This window comes from Amblyomma mixtum, chromosome 2, assembly GCF_055824585.1.
Source record: "Amblyomma mixtum isolate Tamu chromosome 2, ASM5582458v1, whole genome shotgun sequence".
NCBI classification, from domain to species: domain Eukaryota; kingdom Metazoa; phylum Arthropoda; class Arachnida; order Ixodida; family Ixodidae; genus Amblyomma; species Amblyomma mixtum.
In genome coordinates, this window is record NC_143013.1 from 17,867,349 (window position 1) to 17,886,750 (window position 19,402).

Consider the following 19,402-nt stretch of genomic DNA (forward strand, 5'->3'; position numbering starts at 1 on the left):
CTGCTAAATCTGATTTTATGCTATTGATTTCCACAAATTAGGAGCGGTGTTATAGATAGCTACGCAATAAGTCTAAAGCAATGCCTCTAATTCCATTAAAGGGTAATTTAGAAAAAAGTATGCCATGTTTAATTGAACCAAATGCTTTATTAAAGTCTAAAAATAAGCCTATTGTGTATTGTTGGTTTTCTATATTGGCAACAATTTTATCACGTATTTCAAGTAACGCAGATTCAGTGGATTTACCCCTTTGAAAGCCATACTGGTTCGGGGATATAAGGTTATGCTTTTGCATGTGTCCAGTTATTCTAGAATTTAAGGCTTTTTCAATAATTTTAGAAAAAACTGGAAGTATGGATATCGGCCTGTAATTAGCGATGCAATCAACTGCGCCACCTTTATGCAAGACGACGATCCTAGCAATTTTCATGTTATCCGGAAATATGCCTGTAGAAAACACAATATTTGTTATGTCACAAAGAACATCGCACATCGCACATCGTCGTGCAGCGAATCTAGTCCGGCTAATGATATTATAAGGATTAAAATAATTTATTTTTTATTTTCTCTAATCAGAGAGTAGCCGCAAAATTATAAGAGTGAAATGGAATCGAAATGACAGCGAATTGATCTGACTTGCAGAGAGGATGTGAAAGCTTACGAAATCTGCGACATGGAGACGTTAAATATTTCTAATTATGGCTACATTAATGGCAAGAATTACACTTTCAACGAAGCCGAATTAAAATACATTTAAATACGGGCTTTCATATGGGTTTTATAAACACCCTAGACTGAATTGTACAGATCCGTGCAAAATAAGATGGTTTTTATTTCATGTATCGTTTAAGTAAGGCTTAAGGTGGTGTTTACTTTTATTTTTAAGTAAGTTCCCCGATGTCAACGACTGTGACCGCTTTAAATAGATCCCGCTTCTTGATATCTGGTCATTAAAAATCAATTTCCTTTCACTTTTTCCGAAACGTGAATAAAAGTAGCAAGACGGTGCAGATACGTCAGTGAGCGCCCCAAGGCTTTCCTTGTATAGAAGCAGAAAGAAAAAAATGAACACGCGAGCTAATGAGTGAACGACGAATGAGGCTTACTTCTATGGAATCTTCTTATACCTTGTGCCGATAAGACCGCTCAGGGTAACTGCAGTTACAGAGCTGCCGAAATCAGCTAATATGTTTATTAATTCGCTGAAATAGTTGCAAGGAATGCAGGTTGCTGGTTGGTTGGAGGTACCCGTCTGCTGCCCAGTTACAACACCTTAACATTAAGATAGCCAGTAAAGTCAAGGCACTGGCCATGCTCTTACTGCTCTTCAGTGCTAATAGCTTTGTCAAGTAGAAACCTGATTAGTAAATGTTTTCTCTGGCCTCTGCGACGCTGCGGGGCTTATCTTTGCGAGAGGGAAGCAGAGAGTGCAATTCTTTCAACCTGAGTTGTGCACATCATTTACACTGTAACTTAACGCTTAGACCGATATCTAGAATACTTAGAGCGAGGCCCTTTTCTGCTGAAAGCAAAAGTAAGAAAACCACCGCTAAAACCACCGCAAGAAGTGCGGGAAATTCCGGCAACCTTGGCACACCTCGTGGGAGCTCAGCCCCATTTCGAGGCGCATTAAGCTCGTCTTCCTCGTACGGAGTGACGCACATTAATAAAAAGAAACAAAAATAAGTAAAGGAAAGCAGCAACGTTTGCGTGAGGGTAGAGACAAAAACGAAAAAACAGACCGTCGTAATCGCAAGCATCCCTTCAAGCGAGCGCGACGCCGGCGCGTAGCTAACAGCCCGTGATGCCGTGGCGGCCGGTAGTACTTTCCCCAAGTCTTGAGACCGCCGCGGGCTTCCTCCACGCATCTCTTTCGCACTGTCGGAGGTATCTCGACGAGCTTGTTTCCCAGTGCGATCTGCCTGCCGCTGCAGCGGAAAGCCGAGCTACGCGCCGTTCTACGCGGAGATTTTCAGCCCTTAAACAAGCAGAGAACATAGCAGCTCACATACTTTTCCGCGTGTAAGTGACGGTACTGCTGTCTGGACAAATAGGTCTACACTGGCCAAACATAGCAGTCGACGAAAACGAATACAGGAAACGATAGAATCAAACGCCTCGGTGATTTAGAGGTACTTCCGGTCCTGCTTTCCGATTGCCACTCGAGCTTGCAAAACAAAATTAGTGGGCCACAGACGTAGCAGCTGGCGTTACTTATGCAGCAGGCAGAATATGCTAATATTACATAGTAAGGCTCTTCTTCTACGACTGCGCTAAAGTAAAGTAGTGGAGATAGTGCGCCCTTCAGCCAGCAGGAAACATGGAGGTTCTCACGATAGTCGCTCACAAGGGATTTGAGCTATAGCTTACAGTGCTTAGTATACTTATTCTAGTATACGGATTTGTGGGTTAGCTTTCCACTTCCAAGTAAGCGTCGTCCACAGTCGACATCCTTTCCGTTCACAGGGTTTATTCTCTGCGATGCGAGACACGTAAAACAAGCGTTTCTATCCAATTAGACTTGTGGACTGAGTCTGGTCCGACACTGCTAAGAAAACCTTCCACTATGACATGGGTGCTGGTGGTGGTGAAAAACTTTAATATTCAAAGAGAGTTTGAGGGTCAAAAAACCCTGCTGCATGGTCGGTATCCTTAGTCCGGGACACCGCACGACGAGGCCCCGTCTCGCGCCCGCTTTACTAGAGCCCTTTGAGACTCCAGTGTGGAGCAGTTGAGGAGGGCAGTCTCCCATGCCTCTCGGGTGGGGGTGGGGGAAGGTGAGGATTCTGAGTACATGCCCACACCATGTGAAAGATATTGCAGATCTCTCCACAGTGCGCGCAGCGCCCATCTGTGTTCGGATCGAAGTGTTTTGCTATGGCAGGACAGAGAAGAGTTCCTGTCTGCAGGCGCCGCAGAGTTCGCTCCTCCGCCTTACTCAGCCCCTTGGCAGGTACTGGGTAGAGACGGTGGCTGTCGCAATAATGAATTAGGATTTCGCGGAACTGCAGAAGCGGTTTATGAGCTTCTGAGCCAGGAGAGCTAGGATGAGGAGCCCGGTGTGTGAGCGCTCGGGCGGCCGCATCAGCGGCCTCATTGCCTCGTAGACCCTGGTGGCCAGGAGCCCAGATCACTTTTGTGCGAGTTGGATCGGCGGGAGCGCGTCTTAGAATTTGGGAGGCAAGAGGAGATATTTCGCCTGCAGGATAATGTTCACAGGCCCGGCGAGAGTCTGTGATAACCGTTTTCGATTTTGGATCGGCGGCAGCGAGAGCTATTGCATGGGCGGCAAGTGAGACACAGACAGAGTCGCGCTTTCTCAGTTCTTGCTGTGTTCATCTCAAGGTCTGTGCATCTGTAATGCACCAGTTCTATTCACTTGATTCTACACGCCGCTCTGACTTAGTGGTTACACCGTTCGGCTGCTGAGTTCGAGGACGGGAGATCGAATCCTTGCCGTGACAGCTGCGTATGTAATGTGTGATGTCAGTGCACGTTAAAGAACCCCATGTGGTCTAAATTAATCTGGAGTCATTCTCCACTACGGCGCATCTTCCGTAGCTCATATGCACATTTGCGATGCTAAATCCTAATCGTATCGTACCGTACCATGCTGCTCCGTATCGTGTCGCACCGTACCGTTCCGTGCCGAAGCATTCGGTGCCGTGACGTACCATTGATTCGATTCCCTTCTAATGCAATCATCCGCCATGTCGACTGGCTCATGCCAGAGATAACAAGGGATGACAACAGCTCAGTCAATGACGAAGGTCGAACATGAATACCACGGGAACTGAATCATTATACTTGCCCTGTGACGCCGCCTGTGCGATTCGAGCACCACCAAGTCATAAGCCGTGCATTCCAAGTGTGTTCTGTTGCTTAGCCTGAACTGCATCACTCATTGCTCTCTCTGGTCTGGCCTCTCCCATGTCGTACGCAGGCGTCTACCTGTACGACACGTGTGGCCGCGACGAGGTGGCGCTGCGGCAGAGCGTGCGAGTCATCCACCAGGCGGGACACGTGCGCTCCATGGCCTGCCCCTCCACCCGGGTGCCACCCGTCTTCGGCGAGTATATCGCTGCCACTGTACCCCATTTCCTTCCCTTTTAGCGAGTGTTTTGTATGTGAGACTTGTTCTGGCGAGTGAGGAGGAGGAGAAAACATTTATTGTTGCACTGTACTGAATTGGTAAAGGGAGGTGTGGATGGACGTTGACCTGGGTGGCAGTCCCTATTCCGGGACGCCATTGGCCGCCGCCGCTGCCCGTGCTCTCTGGACCAGTGCCCGCTGGGCCTCCAGGTCCGAGCTGGACAGGGCCGCCTCCCAGCCCTCCCTAGTTGGCTGACTTATAACTGATATATTTGTATTTAACTGGCAGGCCCACACCATGTGGTATAGGTCAGCATACTGCCCGTAGAATTTGCAGGTGCAAATTCTGGCGAGTGACAATTTTTTGCTGGTGCGAGACAGCTTCTTTCAAGATGCGGGATGCAGGTGGGGGTGTAGCTGCTGTGAGGTGCTAGATTTTAGTGCTCTCGTGTGAAGGCATTCTTCATGATGTAAAAATAGGGCACAAGGAACACAAAGGACGGAAAGGAAACGACGCAGACGACGTTTCCTTTCCGTCCTTTGTGTTCCTTGTGCGCTATTTTTACATCATGAACGTTATCCAACTTGCCCAACTTTCTGCTTTGCTGAAGGCATTCTTGCCTGCATAGGGAACCCAAGCTGAAGTTTGCTGTGTCGATTACAGCGCCGTAACACAGAGCATAGCGAGAGGAGCAAGCAGTTTTGGGGGCGCTCTTGGTGCTATTCCACGCCACCTTCCTGAGCTTATTGGCCTGAGCTTCGCGCTCTGTGGAATCCACACGTGGTGCTTGTCAGCTATCTGCGTTACGTTTACAGAAGCGAGGCAAATAGTGCTATCGACCAAACGCGGGCTTCTAATCGTTCAGAATGTTCTCTCGCGTTTGTAGCGGCCCAAGCGACTGACGGCAGCAGTTTTTAGGCGCCTCGTGGAATAAGTGCAGTGCCACCTGGGCAGCGCAGGTTCTCTATACTCAGAATCTATAGAAGTTTTCACTGTTTGCAACTTGATTAAGTGCGCGTGCTTTTTGGACTGTGCTGCGCATGCGCAGTAGATGCCTGTATGAAATCCACCAATCAGGACGCTGCTGGCACAACCCAGTGGAGATATGGCTGCGCCCAAAAAGATAAAGATAATTGTGAAAAGGTTTTGGAAAAGGGCGGCGGTCACTGATAGCCTATATAGGTTTGGAACGCCAAGACACTATACATGCACGGCGTCAGCTTCGTTTGAGTGCGTCGTGGGCTCCGTGTTTCAGAAGGATGTGTTGCTGCGCTAGTTGGTGCATAGCTATGAGTGTGACAGCCAGCAAGAAAACAAAGGCCATAAAAGGAAGGACACTTCCTTTGAGCGTAGTGGAATTTTTCCCCGACTCGTAATGCATTTGACAGGAAGCCTTTGTGAGGAAACACAAAGGACGAGGGAAGAAGTACGGAACGCGCGCTAGCTTACAACTAAAGGCTTTATTCCAAAATATTGCGCATGCCAAGCCACTCGGGAAGATTCGCGATTACAAGATAAAAAAAGAAGCATTATTGCGTTGGTTTCGTCTAGGATGTTTCCGGAATAAAACCTTCAGTTCTCAGTGCTCGTCCCGTCCTTCCCTCGTCCTGGGTTTCTGCACTAAGCCTCTCCTCTCCGTCAGATTTATTTTGGTGCCGTTGTTTTCTTGTTCGCTGTCGCATTAAGTCCTTCGCTTTTAGTCTTACGCAACGTGGGTTTGTTACTGGCTAGCAGTATGGACATCATTTCATGACTGGACGTCCTGATTATAGCTAGCACGCAGACGCCGGTCAGTCACGAATATTGCTCACGTGGGAGCAGGTTTGTGGATCCGGTCCCAGATTCGTCCGATTACGCGTGGTACGGTACAGAATTTTCTCCGTGTCTTGCCTTCACACAGGGCTTGGACTAGGGTTCTGGAATTGAAGTTTCATTTCTTTCTCTTTAATTTTCGCTACATAATAATTATCTGGGCCTGCAATTTAGTGCCTCTTCAAGCTGCATTAGCTTCTCCCAAAAGAAACCCACTGAAGTCATCATAAAATGTCAATTATTCACGAAGGCAAACCACTGATTCGCTGCTTAGTATTGTGTCGCAGTGTTGGCGCTTAAGGTACCCTTTACTCTACTACTGCTGTCACCTTGAGCGAGTAAACGACGAAGACTGTTGATGTTACCGACCAATGTATTATGAAACGACCGCTCCCCCCCCCCCACCCCCCCCTTATGTAATGCCCTAAGCCAAGGGCCCTTAAGGGTAAATAAATGATGATGATGATGATGATGACTGCTTTGGCCTTCTGTGCTGCTCCACCACGGCACTTCATTTCATCTAAATTAATATAATTTGTCCATTTTATAGCGCATCACGTTGTTCAGTGCTTCGAGACACCATCAATTCTTTCCCGTGCACTCCGAAACCCTTTGTCGAAACGCAGAGACCGCATTCAACCTGGCCATGCTGTTGAACGTCTACGGAACCGCTAAAAAGGCGCTCACGCACTTCTTTAGTACTCATTAGTCGCAGTGCGCACGCTGTGGGAGCGGCCGCTCACCTTCAGATGTGTAACTGCGCTGCCTCACCCCCGGCACGCGTAGCGGTTATCAGCTGTCAGTACCTGTTCGCGCAAAGCCCCAAGCATAGACACGACTGGACACGCCCAGACAGATCACCAGATAAACGGAGCAGCGTGCGCTACTCAGCCCTGCGATATCCTGGCGACATCGGGGCGACCTGTCTTATCTAAATTCGTGACTTGAACTGATTCCTTACGCCTCCTTTGTAGCTTAGAACAAGGCGATGTTTTTGTATGAAAAATGTAGACACGACTAGACTTTCTGCCTGTGTCTTTCATTCTCTTTGCATGATGTGTAAGCATTTCGCGGCACGGAGAGTTCGTATTTATTTTCCTTCTCCTGTGTATATCAGATGACCTTATAGGCATTGCACTTTCTTTCTTTCTTTCTTTCTTTCTTTCTTTCTTTCTTTCTTTCTTTCTTTCCTTCTTTCTTTCTTTCTTTCTTTCTTTCTTTCTTTCTTTCTTTCTTTCTTTCTTTCTTTCTTTCTTTCTTTCTTTCTTTCTTTCCTTCTTTCTTTCTTTCTTTCTTTCCTTCTTTCTTTCTTTCTTTCTTCCTTCCTTTCTTTCTTTCTTTCCTTCCTTCCTTCTTCCTTTCTTTCCTTCTTTCTTTCTTCCCTTCTTTCTTTCTTTCTTTCTTTACTTTGATGTCGTGTTCGTTTCATTTTGGCGTGCTGTTTCTTTCGTTGTTTTTTGTGCAGTGCTGTGCGTACTGCACATAACAAAACGTCAGGCGTAGCCGGCTTTAACATAGGACGCCAACATCTCTTCAACACGTTCATACGAAGAGCTGTGATAATAATAAAAATGAAGATCTGGAGCGAAATTGAGAGGAAGCTTGTCACACGTATACTCCATTTGCCACCGCTTTCTTCGCTGGCTATCACTACCGGGCTCAGCGTTCTTGCATAGGACATCTCCCGTGAACGCTCCTAACCCCGGCACTTCAGCTCCTTGAGAGTTTCTTTTTTTTTTGTTTAGTTTCGTTTCGGGGGGTCTTCCTGCCGGATTAGTTGACTTTGATGCTATGGAAGCATAATACCGGCAGTTACTCGAACAAGCAGGGACAGAACAAGTGTCGCGCCAGTCTACGCTTCCCTTATAAATTGCCTTTCGGTTTGTCCCAGTGTCTGAACGCGTTCTTTCGTCCGACGCTGCGCAGGAGCCATTCTTCAGGGCGAGCCGGAGGCCGTGGAGACGGCGGCCAAGACGCTCAACTCCTTCTCCATACCGGCCGTGGCCGCCAGGGACGTGGGCGCCGACAGCGTCCGCAGGTTCCGCAACCTCTACAGCACGGCGCCGTCGGCCAACTCGCTCGCCAGAGTAAGTTGCGCATGTGCATCGAAACACTGCCACTGCAACCCTAGCAATTCTGTGAACTGCCCTATAAATACGTCATACCCTTTTCATGCTGGAAAGTTTCTGAGGTTTTACAAGGCCCGCTACACGGGCAGGCTTGACGAGATTCTGGTGATGATGATGCATCGTTGGTAAGTTTGATAATGACGGGCGGCAGCGAAGAAATCGAAGGGAAGAAATGAACCCCATAGACATATTATAAGTTTTCGTTTGCATGGCTTAAAGAATAAAAAAGCAAACATTAATTACAATGCAGAGTACAGGAAGGAATAAGGTGAAATGGTCTGAAAAGCTTCCCGTTGGCACTCTGGGGCGATATAATAACGAAAATAAGGAAACAAAAAAAAACACCTGTTTTTAGATAAAGAAATGCACAGTTCGACACTGCGGTGTTACGATTCATTGTCCAGCTCTCCACTACAGCCTGCTTTGCTGGCTACATTCCAGCAACGAAACAACGCCGGAGGTCATGGATAAATGCACAGTGCTTCACCACAATGCACCTCTAGAAAAGTAGGCCTTCTCTGTCGTCATTACAAAGTGCGCACCCATTGATGTTTCCAAACTCCAGCGAAAAGAAGTTTAGCGTGTAACACGTGCTTGCATGCAAGTAAACACGTAAACATAGCAGAAAAAAAAGTATAAAAAAATTCAACCTGCAGTATATATAAAAAAAAACTTTCACGTCTGTGAGTGCCAACCTCGAGCGCCAGGATAGTGTTCTAGAGCGTTTATTTAGTACGCGGGAAAATCTGTTCGACGTGCTTAGAATGTTGCCCGGTTACAACTAGGTCAAGGGGAATCGAAGGGCACTTGCGCTGCAAATTTTTGTTGGAATTTGTGTTATCATTGGAATGTGTGAAGATAATGGGACGGAAGTCAGAGAGACATCTGATGTGGTCACAGTCATCAGAGAATTCAGGCCGTTTGTCTGAGATAACAACTGTCATTTTCTGCACCGAGGAAAACTGGCACACAGTCGCACTTGACAGTGTGCGAAAGCAGTGTTAAAAAGTGCGATGAATATCTTGACATAATATATAAAGAATGAAATTTTTCTGCCAGGGAGTTCTCTATCGTTTTCTGGTTTTGTTGGAGATAATTTAATATAGCTTCTGTTTCATGCTCAACTGTAGTTATGCTATAGGCGCTGACCTTGACCATGGCCTTGGTCGTCTTAATAATCCCCTGAAGTTCGGGAAGATCATCTCTTCGAAGATGTGGCGGTTCAGTAAAAGCTGTGCAGGTTGAACAAATTAATTTTCCAAACAGGGCTTCTTATCATAACATTTTCAAGCAACGGGAAGGTTTTGTAAGGCTTCTCACACGTGAAAAATGTTCATGGTTGCCAGGACACCTTCACCTTTCTGGTTATCCAGATTAGGCAGCGTCCTTGAACCCACAAGGCCTCGATACGAGCACGAATTTTGCTTATGACAGGACGTTCATCTGCCATCTCAGTCGCCCCGTTAGTCCTGTTTGCTTTGGGTAACGAAGAAAAGAATAGAGATGGCGCCAATCTGTGCAAAGCCTCTAATTCCACATACCGACACCTCAAGAAAAATAAGACCGTAGTTAAGGTAGCTGCTGACGACAGATAGGTTGCGGGTACGAATACTTAGTGAATCTGGTAATATAGCTCCTGCTACGTCGACAGTGAGCTTCATCGGGCTTTCACATCCTAATGCAGTTAGGCAAACCAAATCGTACTGCAAGTACTGCAGTTTTCCTTAAAGGGACATTGAGGACATACTCAAGGTGGCTTGCTCCGATAGGCTACGGCATTCTAATAACAAAGGGACCACTTGATCGAAAGCGGAGCTTTTGTAAGTTGTAAAAGCCTAAAAAGTAAACACAGGCGGCGCCATTACCGGCCGATTTCGCAAGTAAAATTTGTGCGTCGACACAAATATTTGGGCTCGGATCTCAGAGGCTACAGTAAAGCGCCATCTACAACAGTGCAACCCGCCCTTTTTGGTAAGAATGTCACGAGTTTGAATCGACTGGCAAGAATATATTTATGCCAGATTTTCAAAACTAAAATTGCGTATTTTGCTGCTGGATAAATATAAACATAGTTAGAAAAAGCCAGAGAGTTATTTTTTACTGAGAACGATTGCCGGATGTTTTTTGTAGCTACCTTTTAACTTATGTTATTCAATGTATCCACGCACACAAATTATGTCAATAGACCATTTGTTTGCCCTCCACCCGACTATATTTTGTTGCAGTTTTCTCATGCTGAAGCATCTTTCAGCTCCATAACTATACCTGTAAAACCAGCATCAACGAGCGGTTTTCCGTGTAAATTGTTGCCAAGAATGATTTGCACAGTGTTTCTTTCGTATAAGGTGCATGTGCTCAAATACTTAATCAAAAGCCAGCATGTAAATCTCATAACAGGGTCAACAAACGTCTGCCATGCTCGTTAAAAATGTTGAAAGCCATGCGCCACAGTGTGATAGGCATGGGAACTATAGGCGCGATAGTCCCAAATCCCTGGCATTGAAGAGCTATCGCTTTACGCTTAGAAGTGATCGCTTTGAGTTTTTTAGTTTTGGCAAAGGCGGTAGAACTGATCGAAGATGCTTCGAAATGCACGGACCAGGTCAAATTTTTCCTCAGTTATGAAGCTCCCGTGAAAGTTGTACAGATTTGTTCTGGAGCCGTATGACTGTGCTTGGGTGGACGCTAATGAGTAATTACTCCCTTATTATATTAACACTTTTACACTTTTTTTTTACCTCTCCATCCGGTGTCGCAGGCTCTTGCGAGCACACTGCGCCGCCTGGGCTGGTCGTACGTGGCCGCCATGTCGTCGCCGCAGGACCGGCCGAGGGAGCTGTCGCGGGCGTTCCAGAAGGTGGCCCGCGACATGGCCATCGACATCATGAGCGCAGACGCACCACCCGCGGGCTTCTCCTTCCAGCAAGTCCAGGAGTCGCTGGGCTCCACGAGACAGCTGGTCGAGGTAAACGAGCCAAGATACGCCTGCTTTTGCCAGAGAACGCCACTGTTTCGTTCGAAACGCTGTTTTCTCTTTCCGTCCAGCGAGTATCGGTATTTATTCAAGACTAATGACGTTTAGATGACTGTCATGATTAGGCTTAACATCACATTGCCTTCGCCTACTGTTGCCTTAATACTTCTTTTAAGTTTCGACTTTACTTCAGGAGGGCATCCGACCAGTTTGTCGCACATGTTGAAGGAAGGGAAGCGAACACAGGTCAGGAAGGAAGACAGGACATGAGGAAAACGACGTAGACAGGACGGACACTCCTTCCCGTCTTCACCTTGTTCTTCACGTCCTGTCTATCGTTTCGAGATTCCCATCCACCTCGCACGCGGGAGGTAAGGGGTTCAATCCCCAGTGGCGCCGGGTACCCACCGGTGATACAATGGGTACAAGCTTTCCCGGGGCCCGGTGCTCGGCTTCTTTGGGATGAAATTTTTGGCATATGTGTCTTTGTCCCGATTAGACGAGTAGACGAAACAAATCTTGTGCTATGGCGCTCTTTGGCCACAGGCGCCCTTGTGCCAAAAAGAAACAAAACAAATTCACCAACCGCAGCACCATCAACTTCGTGCATCCCCTCATTCAACTGTACCATTGCGAAAACTGCTGTAGGGTCAGGGAATCTTGTGAAGTCCTATTGGCATGTATATTTTGACACGACCTTTGCTTTCTGAGATTGGTAAACTAAAGCGTATTTTAATAACCTTTTCATAAGCTCTCAACAAGTAAAATTTCGGAATACGACGATGTAGAAATTACATGCCTGTGCAAAAACGCCACTGGAAGGCGAATGAGGTCTTTGTTCACCGTACATGGTTCCACTTGTGCCACTGGAGATAAAAGCCTGGAATCTATTGCTTAGCGGCACGATAGCACAGCGCTGGATCTGAGGCAACCATCAGAGGCAAGGACACATCAGTGTTATTGTGATGACGTCATCTAGCGCGCAGAGGCCGACAACATGAGCGAAACCGCGCTGGCAACGCGCCATACAAATCCCCGTATTCTGGAAATGCGATAGGAAAGGAGTGACTAACGACGAATACCCGCCGCTATAAGGGGAAAACAAAACCAAATGAGCGATATAAATGGCCGATCTCAGTCGCTGAGCACGAATGCGGCAAACCGGTTTCTAAACAAAGCAACAGTGTACGTACGAAGACCCGGTCGGCTTACGGGAAAGCCCAAATACAGCATTTCATTAACAAGCGCAGTAAAAGTGACCCTGAGTCTTTGCGATTTTGTAATGGCCGAGGCAGAAGAAAAAAAAACAAACGTCAGGGTGATTTATACGGCGTGTTTCGCTGGTCGGAAGCTCTCAATGCTGATGTTAATGCCATAGCGTAAGGAGCTTGTGTCGCAGAAAATCCGATGTCGTCGTCGGTGTCGTTTATTGTGAGCGAAAAATCCTCGAAAAATACCAAGAGAAGCATCATAGGGGGCAGGTGGGCCACCTACACTCTAAACAGAAAGCAGTGAAAATTGAGTATGTTGTTCTCTAGCGCGAGCACTTTTATAAACGGGCGTGCGCTAGAGGACAGCATATTCCTTTTTTACTCCCACATAGGCGTATTCCTGTCTAGAGTGATAGGTCCCGTAACCTTGAGACGTCATCACAACCTGCCCACCGGATTGTGAGCAAACTTCGCACAGTGACTGACGGCAGTCAAATTCATGATTGGTTTGCTCGGAAAGAACAAACTGATCTCACAAGCCCCACCGATGGCAGCACCCGCCATTGCAGAGCAGTGGCTCATCGCTTAACCGCTGCACCACTGCGCCAGAAGTGGCATGAGGACTCCCAGGGATCTGTGAATGTTGAGTAGAGAATAATCAGTTCTGCATATACGGGCATTACGCCATTAACGCTGACAGGTCATACCCTTAAGGCGGAAATTAAGTGTCCTCCAATTTATCGTTATTTCTCTGTAGGCTAAAATTTTAACGAGACCACGTTAATGTGACAGATGGCAAGTTTTCTTCTGATGAACTGTTTCAAATCAGAAGTATGCGCAGAATGATACAGATCACAGAAATGTCACCTCAGAGGCAGAAAAGGATGATGCACTGTATGTGAGTCATGCTTTGAAAATTAACAAAAGGGAAGAAACTATACGAAATGAAACTATTTATGCGCCATGAACTTTAGACCAGAAATGCAGGAAGATGCAACGCAGTTACGGACTTAAGACGCCTCCTGCCAAAACAGCATTCACCTCAGTGATGTAAAACCGCACAGTAATACTGCAGCTGAAATAACTTATGCAAGAAATTAGTAAACATTCTACTAAGATATAAAACAACAAATACAGAAAAGTGGACTTGATCAAACTACACAGTCATGTTGGTACAACTTGCCTGTGGCCAGATTTAACTAAGCCAGCAGTGAAGACCCGTACACAATCATGATCGCCATGAATTGTTCCTCCATGTCAAGGGAATAATCTGTTCTTAAAGCTTTTCTTGCTACCTGAACGAGAAACTAATCACTGACGAATTATATATAAGCGCAACAATACTGACGCCTCCGGCTTGTCCAAAAGAGTGCAACATTAATATGTTGATTCCTTCTACTCCTGTGATAGGTTAGCAGAGTATTACAGCACCATGCGGGCCATGGGTTGTTGTTGGCAACTATTTTTTTTAGCAGTTTTTACGGACGTCATAGCGGCCGCCATCTTTGGGACCACAAAGTTCAGCGAAAACCTGGATGTTTTGTTAATCCGCTTATCGTCAATCGGTTCCTGCGTACGCTGTGGAAGCTATATGGACCCAGTACCCAAAGATGGCGCCCGTGACGTCACGTGAAAGCTATCTTCCTTCCCGTATGTACTTCTCAATGCCGTGCAGAGCGGCTGCCGTGCTGCCGCGCTCTTCGTGACGCCGGCGGAGGCCAAGGCGTTCCTGGTGAGCTACGAGCCGGACCCGGACGCCGCCTTCTCGTGGGTGCTGGTGACGCCCGGAGACGTGACGGCGTCGCTGGCCGGATTCCTGGCGCCGCACAAGCTTCGCCGGCTGCGCCACGTGTTGTTCGCGGCCCCCGACGACGGACAGAAGCCGGCCGAGTACGGGGACTACCTGCGCGACCTCATCGACAGGGACGGCTCGGCGCCTCTGCTGCAGGAGCTGCGCAAGACCTACTCCAGGTACGCCTCACGCACCTGACGTGCAGATGGTATACGAAGCTGCCGAGCCGCCTGAATATAGGACACGTGGTCACAAGTGCGCCCTCTGCTGTGAACTGCCGATCTCATAGCTTGACGCTCGTCGTGATCAAGGGTTGATCGTGGTCATGGTCTGCCAGAGCCATCACAGCAGCGTGCCGCTGGTACTTCACGTAGGGGCTGCTCATATGCGCTTATACACGAATTACCGTTCTCCACATGGCCAGATCCCAAGGGTCCAGTAGGGCTGAGGGTTGTAGGACGGATTATTTCTATTCAGCAGTTCACTAAACCTAACGGTCGTTGACGGCGCAAAACAAAGAGAAAAGATCACTCATGTAAAGATAGACCGAGGTGCACACGCATATGACTGCAGAACCTTATTTGACATGCTGCGCTAGGAAAAAGAAAGACAGTGCTGCAGATTAAATATGTTCAATGAGAATCAAATTTCAATGTGCCTTGTCTGCCATGCAATTGACTGACTGTTGCTACAGATCAGTTAGTCCGTACAGCCGATGTTACCAGCGCCATAGATTGCCATCTCATATCCCGGCATGACCGAAACTTGCCGGTTCCCTGCTGTCCGGATCCAGCACTATTGATTCTAATACGGTGCGGGCACCCGCTCTAACCGTAAATTCACTCATACACATTTGCTGTTAACATCCGCGCACGCCAAAAGCGCCGACGAAAAACTCTCTCCCGTTTTGCGTGTGTTCAAACCTTTGATTGCGATTGTTGTTCCTTTTGCCACACACTGTATATACTTTGAGGATTCACATTTCCCGCAAGAATTTAGCTATACAGATGGCATTTTTCCTCCGCGCAGAGCTAATAATTGTACGATAAACATTAGGTCACGTCAGGTTACAGGTTAGGATAGGTTAATCTAGGTTAGGGCAAGCATAGGCGGGACTAACGTTTGGGCTAGATGCCGTGGTGTCGCAACTCGTCGTCCAGCTCTGCACTACAGCTTGCCTTGCTGACTACATTTGAGCAATGAAACAAGGCTGGAGCTGTGCGAAAAATTCAGTGCTCCACCACAACGCACCTCTCGAAAAGTAGGCCCTCTCCTCTGTCGTTGTCACAAAACGCGCACCTATTTCGCAGTAATGAGCCAACCAGCCCGCCCAAAAAGCGTTATAGTGTGTTTCCTTTCCTCGCGGGGAAGGGCAGTCTAGGTGGTGTTGGGAAGGGCCCACCAGCTTGATAACCCCCACCCTTCATTTTCCTGCTGTTGCATCTTCCTTGTGGTAGCCATGCACGTAGGACCGGTTTATGACTGGCCTGTGCGTAGATGCTGGTCAGTCAGTGGCCAATCAGGGTAGCCAACGATGAGACAATCAGGATTCTGAGCTATCATGAACTGCCCTCACTCGCAATCTACTGTGTTGATTACCTGACGGTCAGCCTGAAGGTAGGACGTTTTGGCTGCTGCTACCGACGTCTTGCCGACCACCGCGAAGTGTCCTCACCATCCCTATACTGTGCTTGTTGTCTGTCGCCCTGCAGGAACGACGTGGTGCAGCGCTGGGACGACGAGATGAGCGACAGCGCGGACGCGGTGGCCGTCATCCGCGCAGTGTGGGCCATGGGCGCCGCGCTGCGGGCCGTGCAGCGGGTCCAGTGCGGCCGCGGCACCGACTGCCTGTTCGGCGGCCGCCAGGGGCTGAGCGCGTCCGTGCTCGAGGCGCTCGACTCGCTCAACTTCAACATGGCCGGCTCCGGGGTGGCATCCCTCAGCGACACGCCGCTCAGGTTCTCGCACGATAAGCACGTGGCCACGCTCAAGTACGCCGTCAAGGCCGTCTCCACCAGCGGGGAAGTGCTACAGGTCAGCAGAGGAGCCCGGCGTAAAGCGTTGCCTGTTCAGAGTCGTTGAAAAGTATTGTGGAAATAATTCTCAAATGTCCCCGCCCTTCTTCCCTTTCCCTAACTTCTGGCAGACTAGCCGTGTGCACATTTCAAGGTATGAAGATTACTCGTTAAGCAGGGTAAAAAAATCGGATTAGTTGATAGCTCTGCATTCTTTACTCTGAAAAGTAAAGTGGAAGTGAAAAACAAGGCACGTAAAAAGGAACCATGCCCACCGGGTGGAACGCGATGTGACGGAGTAGAGTTCGATAGCGAGCCCGTGTTCAATATGCCATATTTATGTTTATGCAATGAAGCTGAATTTTTTTATTCGCACAAGGGACAGTTCAAGAGCGCTCCCTAATATTGTGACAAGAGAAACGTTTATTTTTTTTCCTCCGTTGTCTCTCGATCAACACTTCCCCTTTGTTTTTATTTCGAGCTATTGCAATTAAGTATGACGAACCGGCTGAGCGAGCAGTTCTTGTCAAACATTTTTGATCATTGGTGACGCAGCATCATACGTGCAACGTTTGCGAGTAGTGAAAATTTTGCCTGATGAGTATTTCGGTTTAACTTATATTTAGCTACAACATTCTTAATGAGTTTGGTAAAGAGATATATCAATCCCATCAGCACATGGCAATCGAAACAGTAGGCTTGTGCTGACTGACTGACGCCTTCCTCCCCTCGTTCTCTGAATACAGATTTCTAGCTACACGGATGATACTGGCCTAGAGGTCGACGAAGTCTTGGTCCCAAGCCGCAGCCCTGTTCTACGAGGCTCTGCCTTGGAAACCGGAAGGACAAGCGTCAAGCCATCAACCAGGCAGCGCTCGTCAAACCTCCGCTCGAGCAACCTTGAAATTCACAACGAAGGCGAACCAAAACACCTGGGTGACACGACAAGCTCGCCACCGCTTTCACAGACGGCTTCCGACGAAGACTACGGAACGCCGGGTGAGAAATCATCCACCGCACCCGGCGCCGTTCGACTGGCAAAGCCGAAGCTGCACACTGTGTGGATGGCCAAGCCTTGGACCCTGGCTGTCGTGATCATGTCCGGCATCGGGATCCTGCTCAGCGCCTACGTCGCGGTGTTCCTCCTGATGAAGCTGTGCGAGGGAGTGGTGCGCAAGGGCCACCAGCTGACGTCACTCTTGCTGCTTCTCTCGGTGGTCAGCCTCTTCTTGTCGGCCCTGCTGTTCACTTTCAGGCCGCGGCCGAAGCTCTGCGCCGCGCAGCAGTTGTTGCACCACACCAGCTACGCCTTCGCATTCGGAGCTCTGCTCCTCAAGGGCATGCACCTCAACGCCATGCAGAGCGCCGGACTGGGCGGCCGCGCCAGCGGCCTCAACCAGCTGCTCACCATCTGCTTCCTCGTGGCCGTCCAGATGGCGCTGGAAGCGCAGGCCTGGATGCTGTCGCCGCCTCGCTGGTGCCGGCTGAACCAGTCGCGGTTCCTCTTGCACCAGGCCTACCCGTGCGTGGTACTGGCCCTGGCGGTGCTCATGGCCTTCCGCACTCGCAACTGTTCCTACCACCGGCGCGACGCCCGCAGCCTGCTCTGCACCAGTCTCCTGGCCGTGCCTATCCTGGCCGCGGGACACACGGCGTTCCTGCTCCTGGGACCTGGCGAGCATCAGATCGCCGCCCTCAGCTTCGCCCTGATCGCCACGGGTTTCCTCATCCTCGTGGGAATCTTTGCTCCGTACCTCCGGGCACTGCACAAACGCGGAGGCTACGGCCACAAGCCGCTCAGCTACTCGGACTCCTCAGCGTCCGCCTTCACCACGTTCCAGCACCACAAGGACAGCGGCGCGGCGATACCCGAGTGCTGCTACGTTCGTGGAGGCAGGGCTGTCACCATCGTGCAACCGACCAGGAACGGCGGACCATCTCACCATGTCAGGAACCCGCTTTACCTACCCGGTTCGGCTTACCCCTAAGGCACGACCTCTGTTCTGTTTTGGGACTTGGAGACCATAGCCCGAAGCCCGACGGGATAGGGATACCAGTGCGAAAGCTGAGATATCGTGGCTAGAAGCGACGTCAAGTCGGGGACTGCTGCACGAACTGTTTTTGCTGAGAGGCTTCATTCGTGTTTTTGGCGCCGACCGGTGTGGTGAGTGCCTTCTTGTGCCCAAACTACGTGCCTTCTGAAGACAAATGAACAGGAACAACGCGGCAGCGTGACTTTTCGTCTTCTTTTTTGATGTATTGCGTATACACTCAAAGAAGATCATGTGTGGTTTCGTTACAACATACGAATTCGTCGTCAACAACATGACGTTTACGAACTAGCTGGGTGACGTTGCGTCGACAACGACAAAGGTATATATATATGGTGCAGGATGAAGCGAGGGAGAGAAGCCCATGTGTCATACATCTATATGATTTTCATCTGCGCCTGTGTCTATGTGTTGTGCGTATCTCCTTGATCACTGTCTTCAACATCCTTGCAGACTCAAGAACACAGTGTTGATGACTCTCGCCTTCAAGTTTCCTTGCGTGGCTGTCAACTTAATTGTCACTATGAGTTGACTGCGCCATGATCGCAAAAGCGTATTCGATCGCTGGCACGGTGCGTGTGGAACATCTGTTAGGGGGAAAAAAATAGAAAGATGCAGATGCTGTTTTTTTTAATATATTTCCAAGGGAGCCGCACATACACGCGTTAACAAGGCAGCAAGTAGTCTTGTTAAGAGGTGAGTTAAGAGGTGAAAGAAAACTCTTTCATAAATCCTGTCTTCCGCCTCTTTTTTTTACTGCTTGCCTCTGAAGCCGTCACTCGTAAATGTAAATCGTCTTCCACACGCTGGTGCGTACTTCGATGACATGCCAATGTATTAGATTCTGCAAGTTCATTAGGGGTTTTTAGCACACCGGAGACGTATTAGCGGAAACGTAGCTATACCTGTTTACTGGCCGATCTCCGGATGCTAAAAACGTCCTTTACCTCAGCGTCAGCGCGCATTTGACGGAAACTACAGAAATAAATAAAGTGCGACCATATTCCCGTCTTTTGTGTTTCATCTCGTAATAAGTCAGCGACAAAAACTCTGCAGCACTAACAGTGTAGCAGGTTTTAGTGATGAATATATACACACGATGCTTTTGTCTTTTCTCCATTTCCAGGTTTGTCGCCTATTGAGAACGTATGTGTAATGGCCTGTAATTATATTATCTTTAATTTGTTGCTGGAACAAGCTTTCATTCTGAGATATTTAATGCGACTTTATATTGAGTGTCCGGGCGAGGTGTAGACGACTTTTGTGCGCCAGACTTTTTTTTTTTTTTTTTTGGGGGGGGGGGGGGGGGGGGACATTGGCGCTGA

The 19,402-nt window shown here is 48.5% G+C and overlaps 1 protein-coding gene across 2 annotated transcripts in view; it reads left to right on the forward strand.

Moving 5' to 3' along the window:
• Positions 1-19,080, forward strand: part of LOC149358565 (metabotropic glutamate receptor 3-like) — a 57,923-nt gene extending 38,843 nt beyond the window's left edge. For both annotated transcript variants that reach the window (XM_089570676.1, XM_089570677.1), the window contains 6 exons: positions 3,944-4,069; positions 7,832-7,992; positions 10,793-10,999; positions 13,895-14,190; positions 15,724-16,045; positions 16,773-19,080. In XM_089570676.1, the coding sequence (XP_089426802.1) occupies positions 3,944-4,069; positions 7,832-7,992; positions 10,793-10,999; positions 13,895-14,190; positions 15,724-16,045; positions 16,773-18,014 (2,354 nt within the window). In that variant the 3' untranslated portion in view covers positions 18,015-19,080. The remainder of the gene's footprint in view (positions 1-3,943; positions 4,070-7,831; positions 7,993-10,792; positions 11,000-13,894; positions 14,191-15,723; positions 16,046-16,772) is intronic.
• The last annotated feature ends 322 nt before the right edge of the window (positions 19,081-19,402 follow it).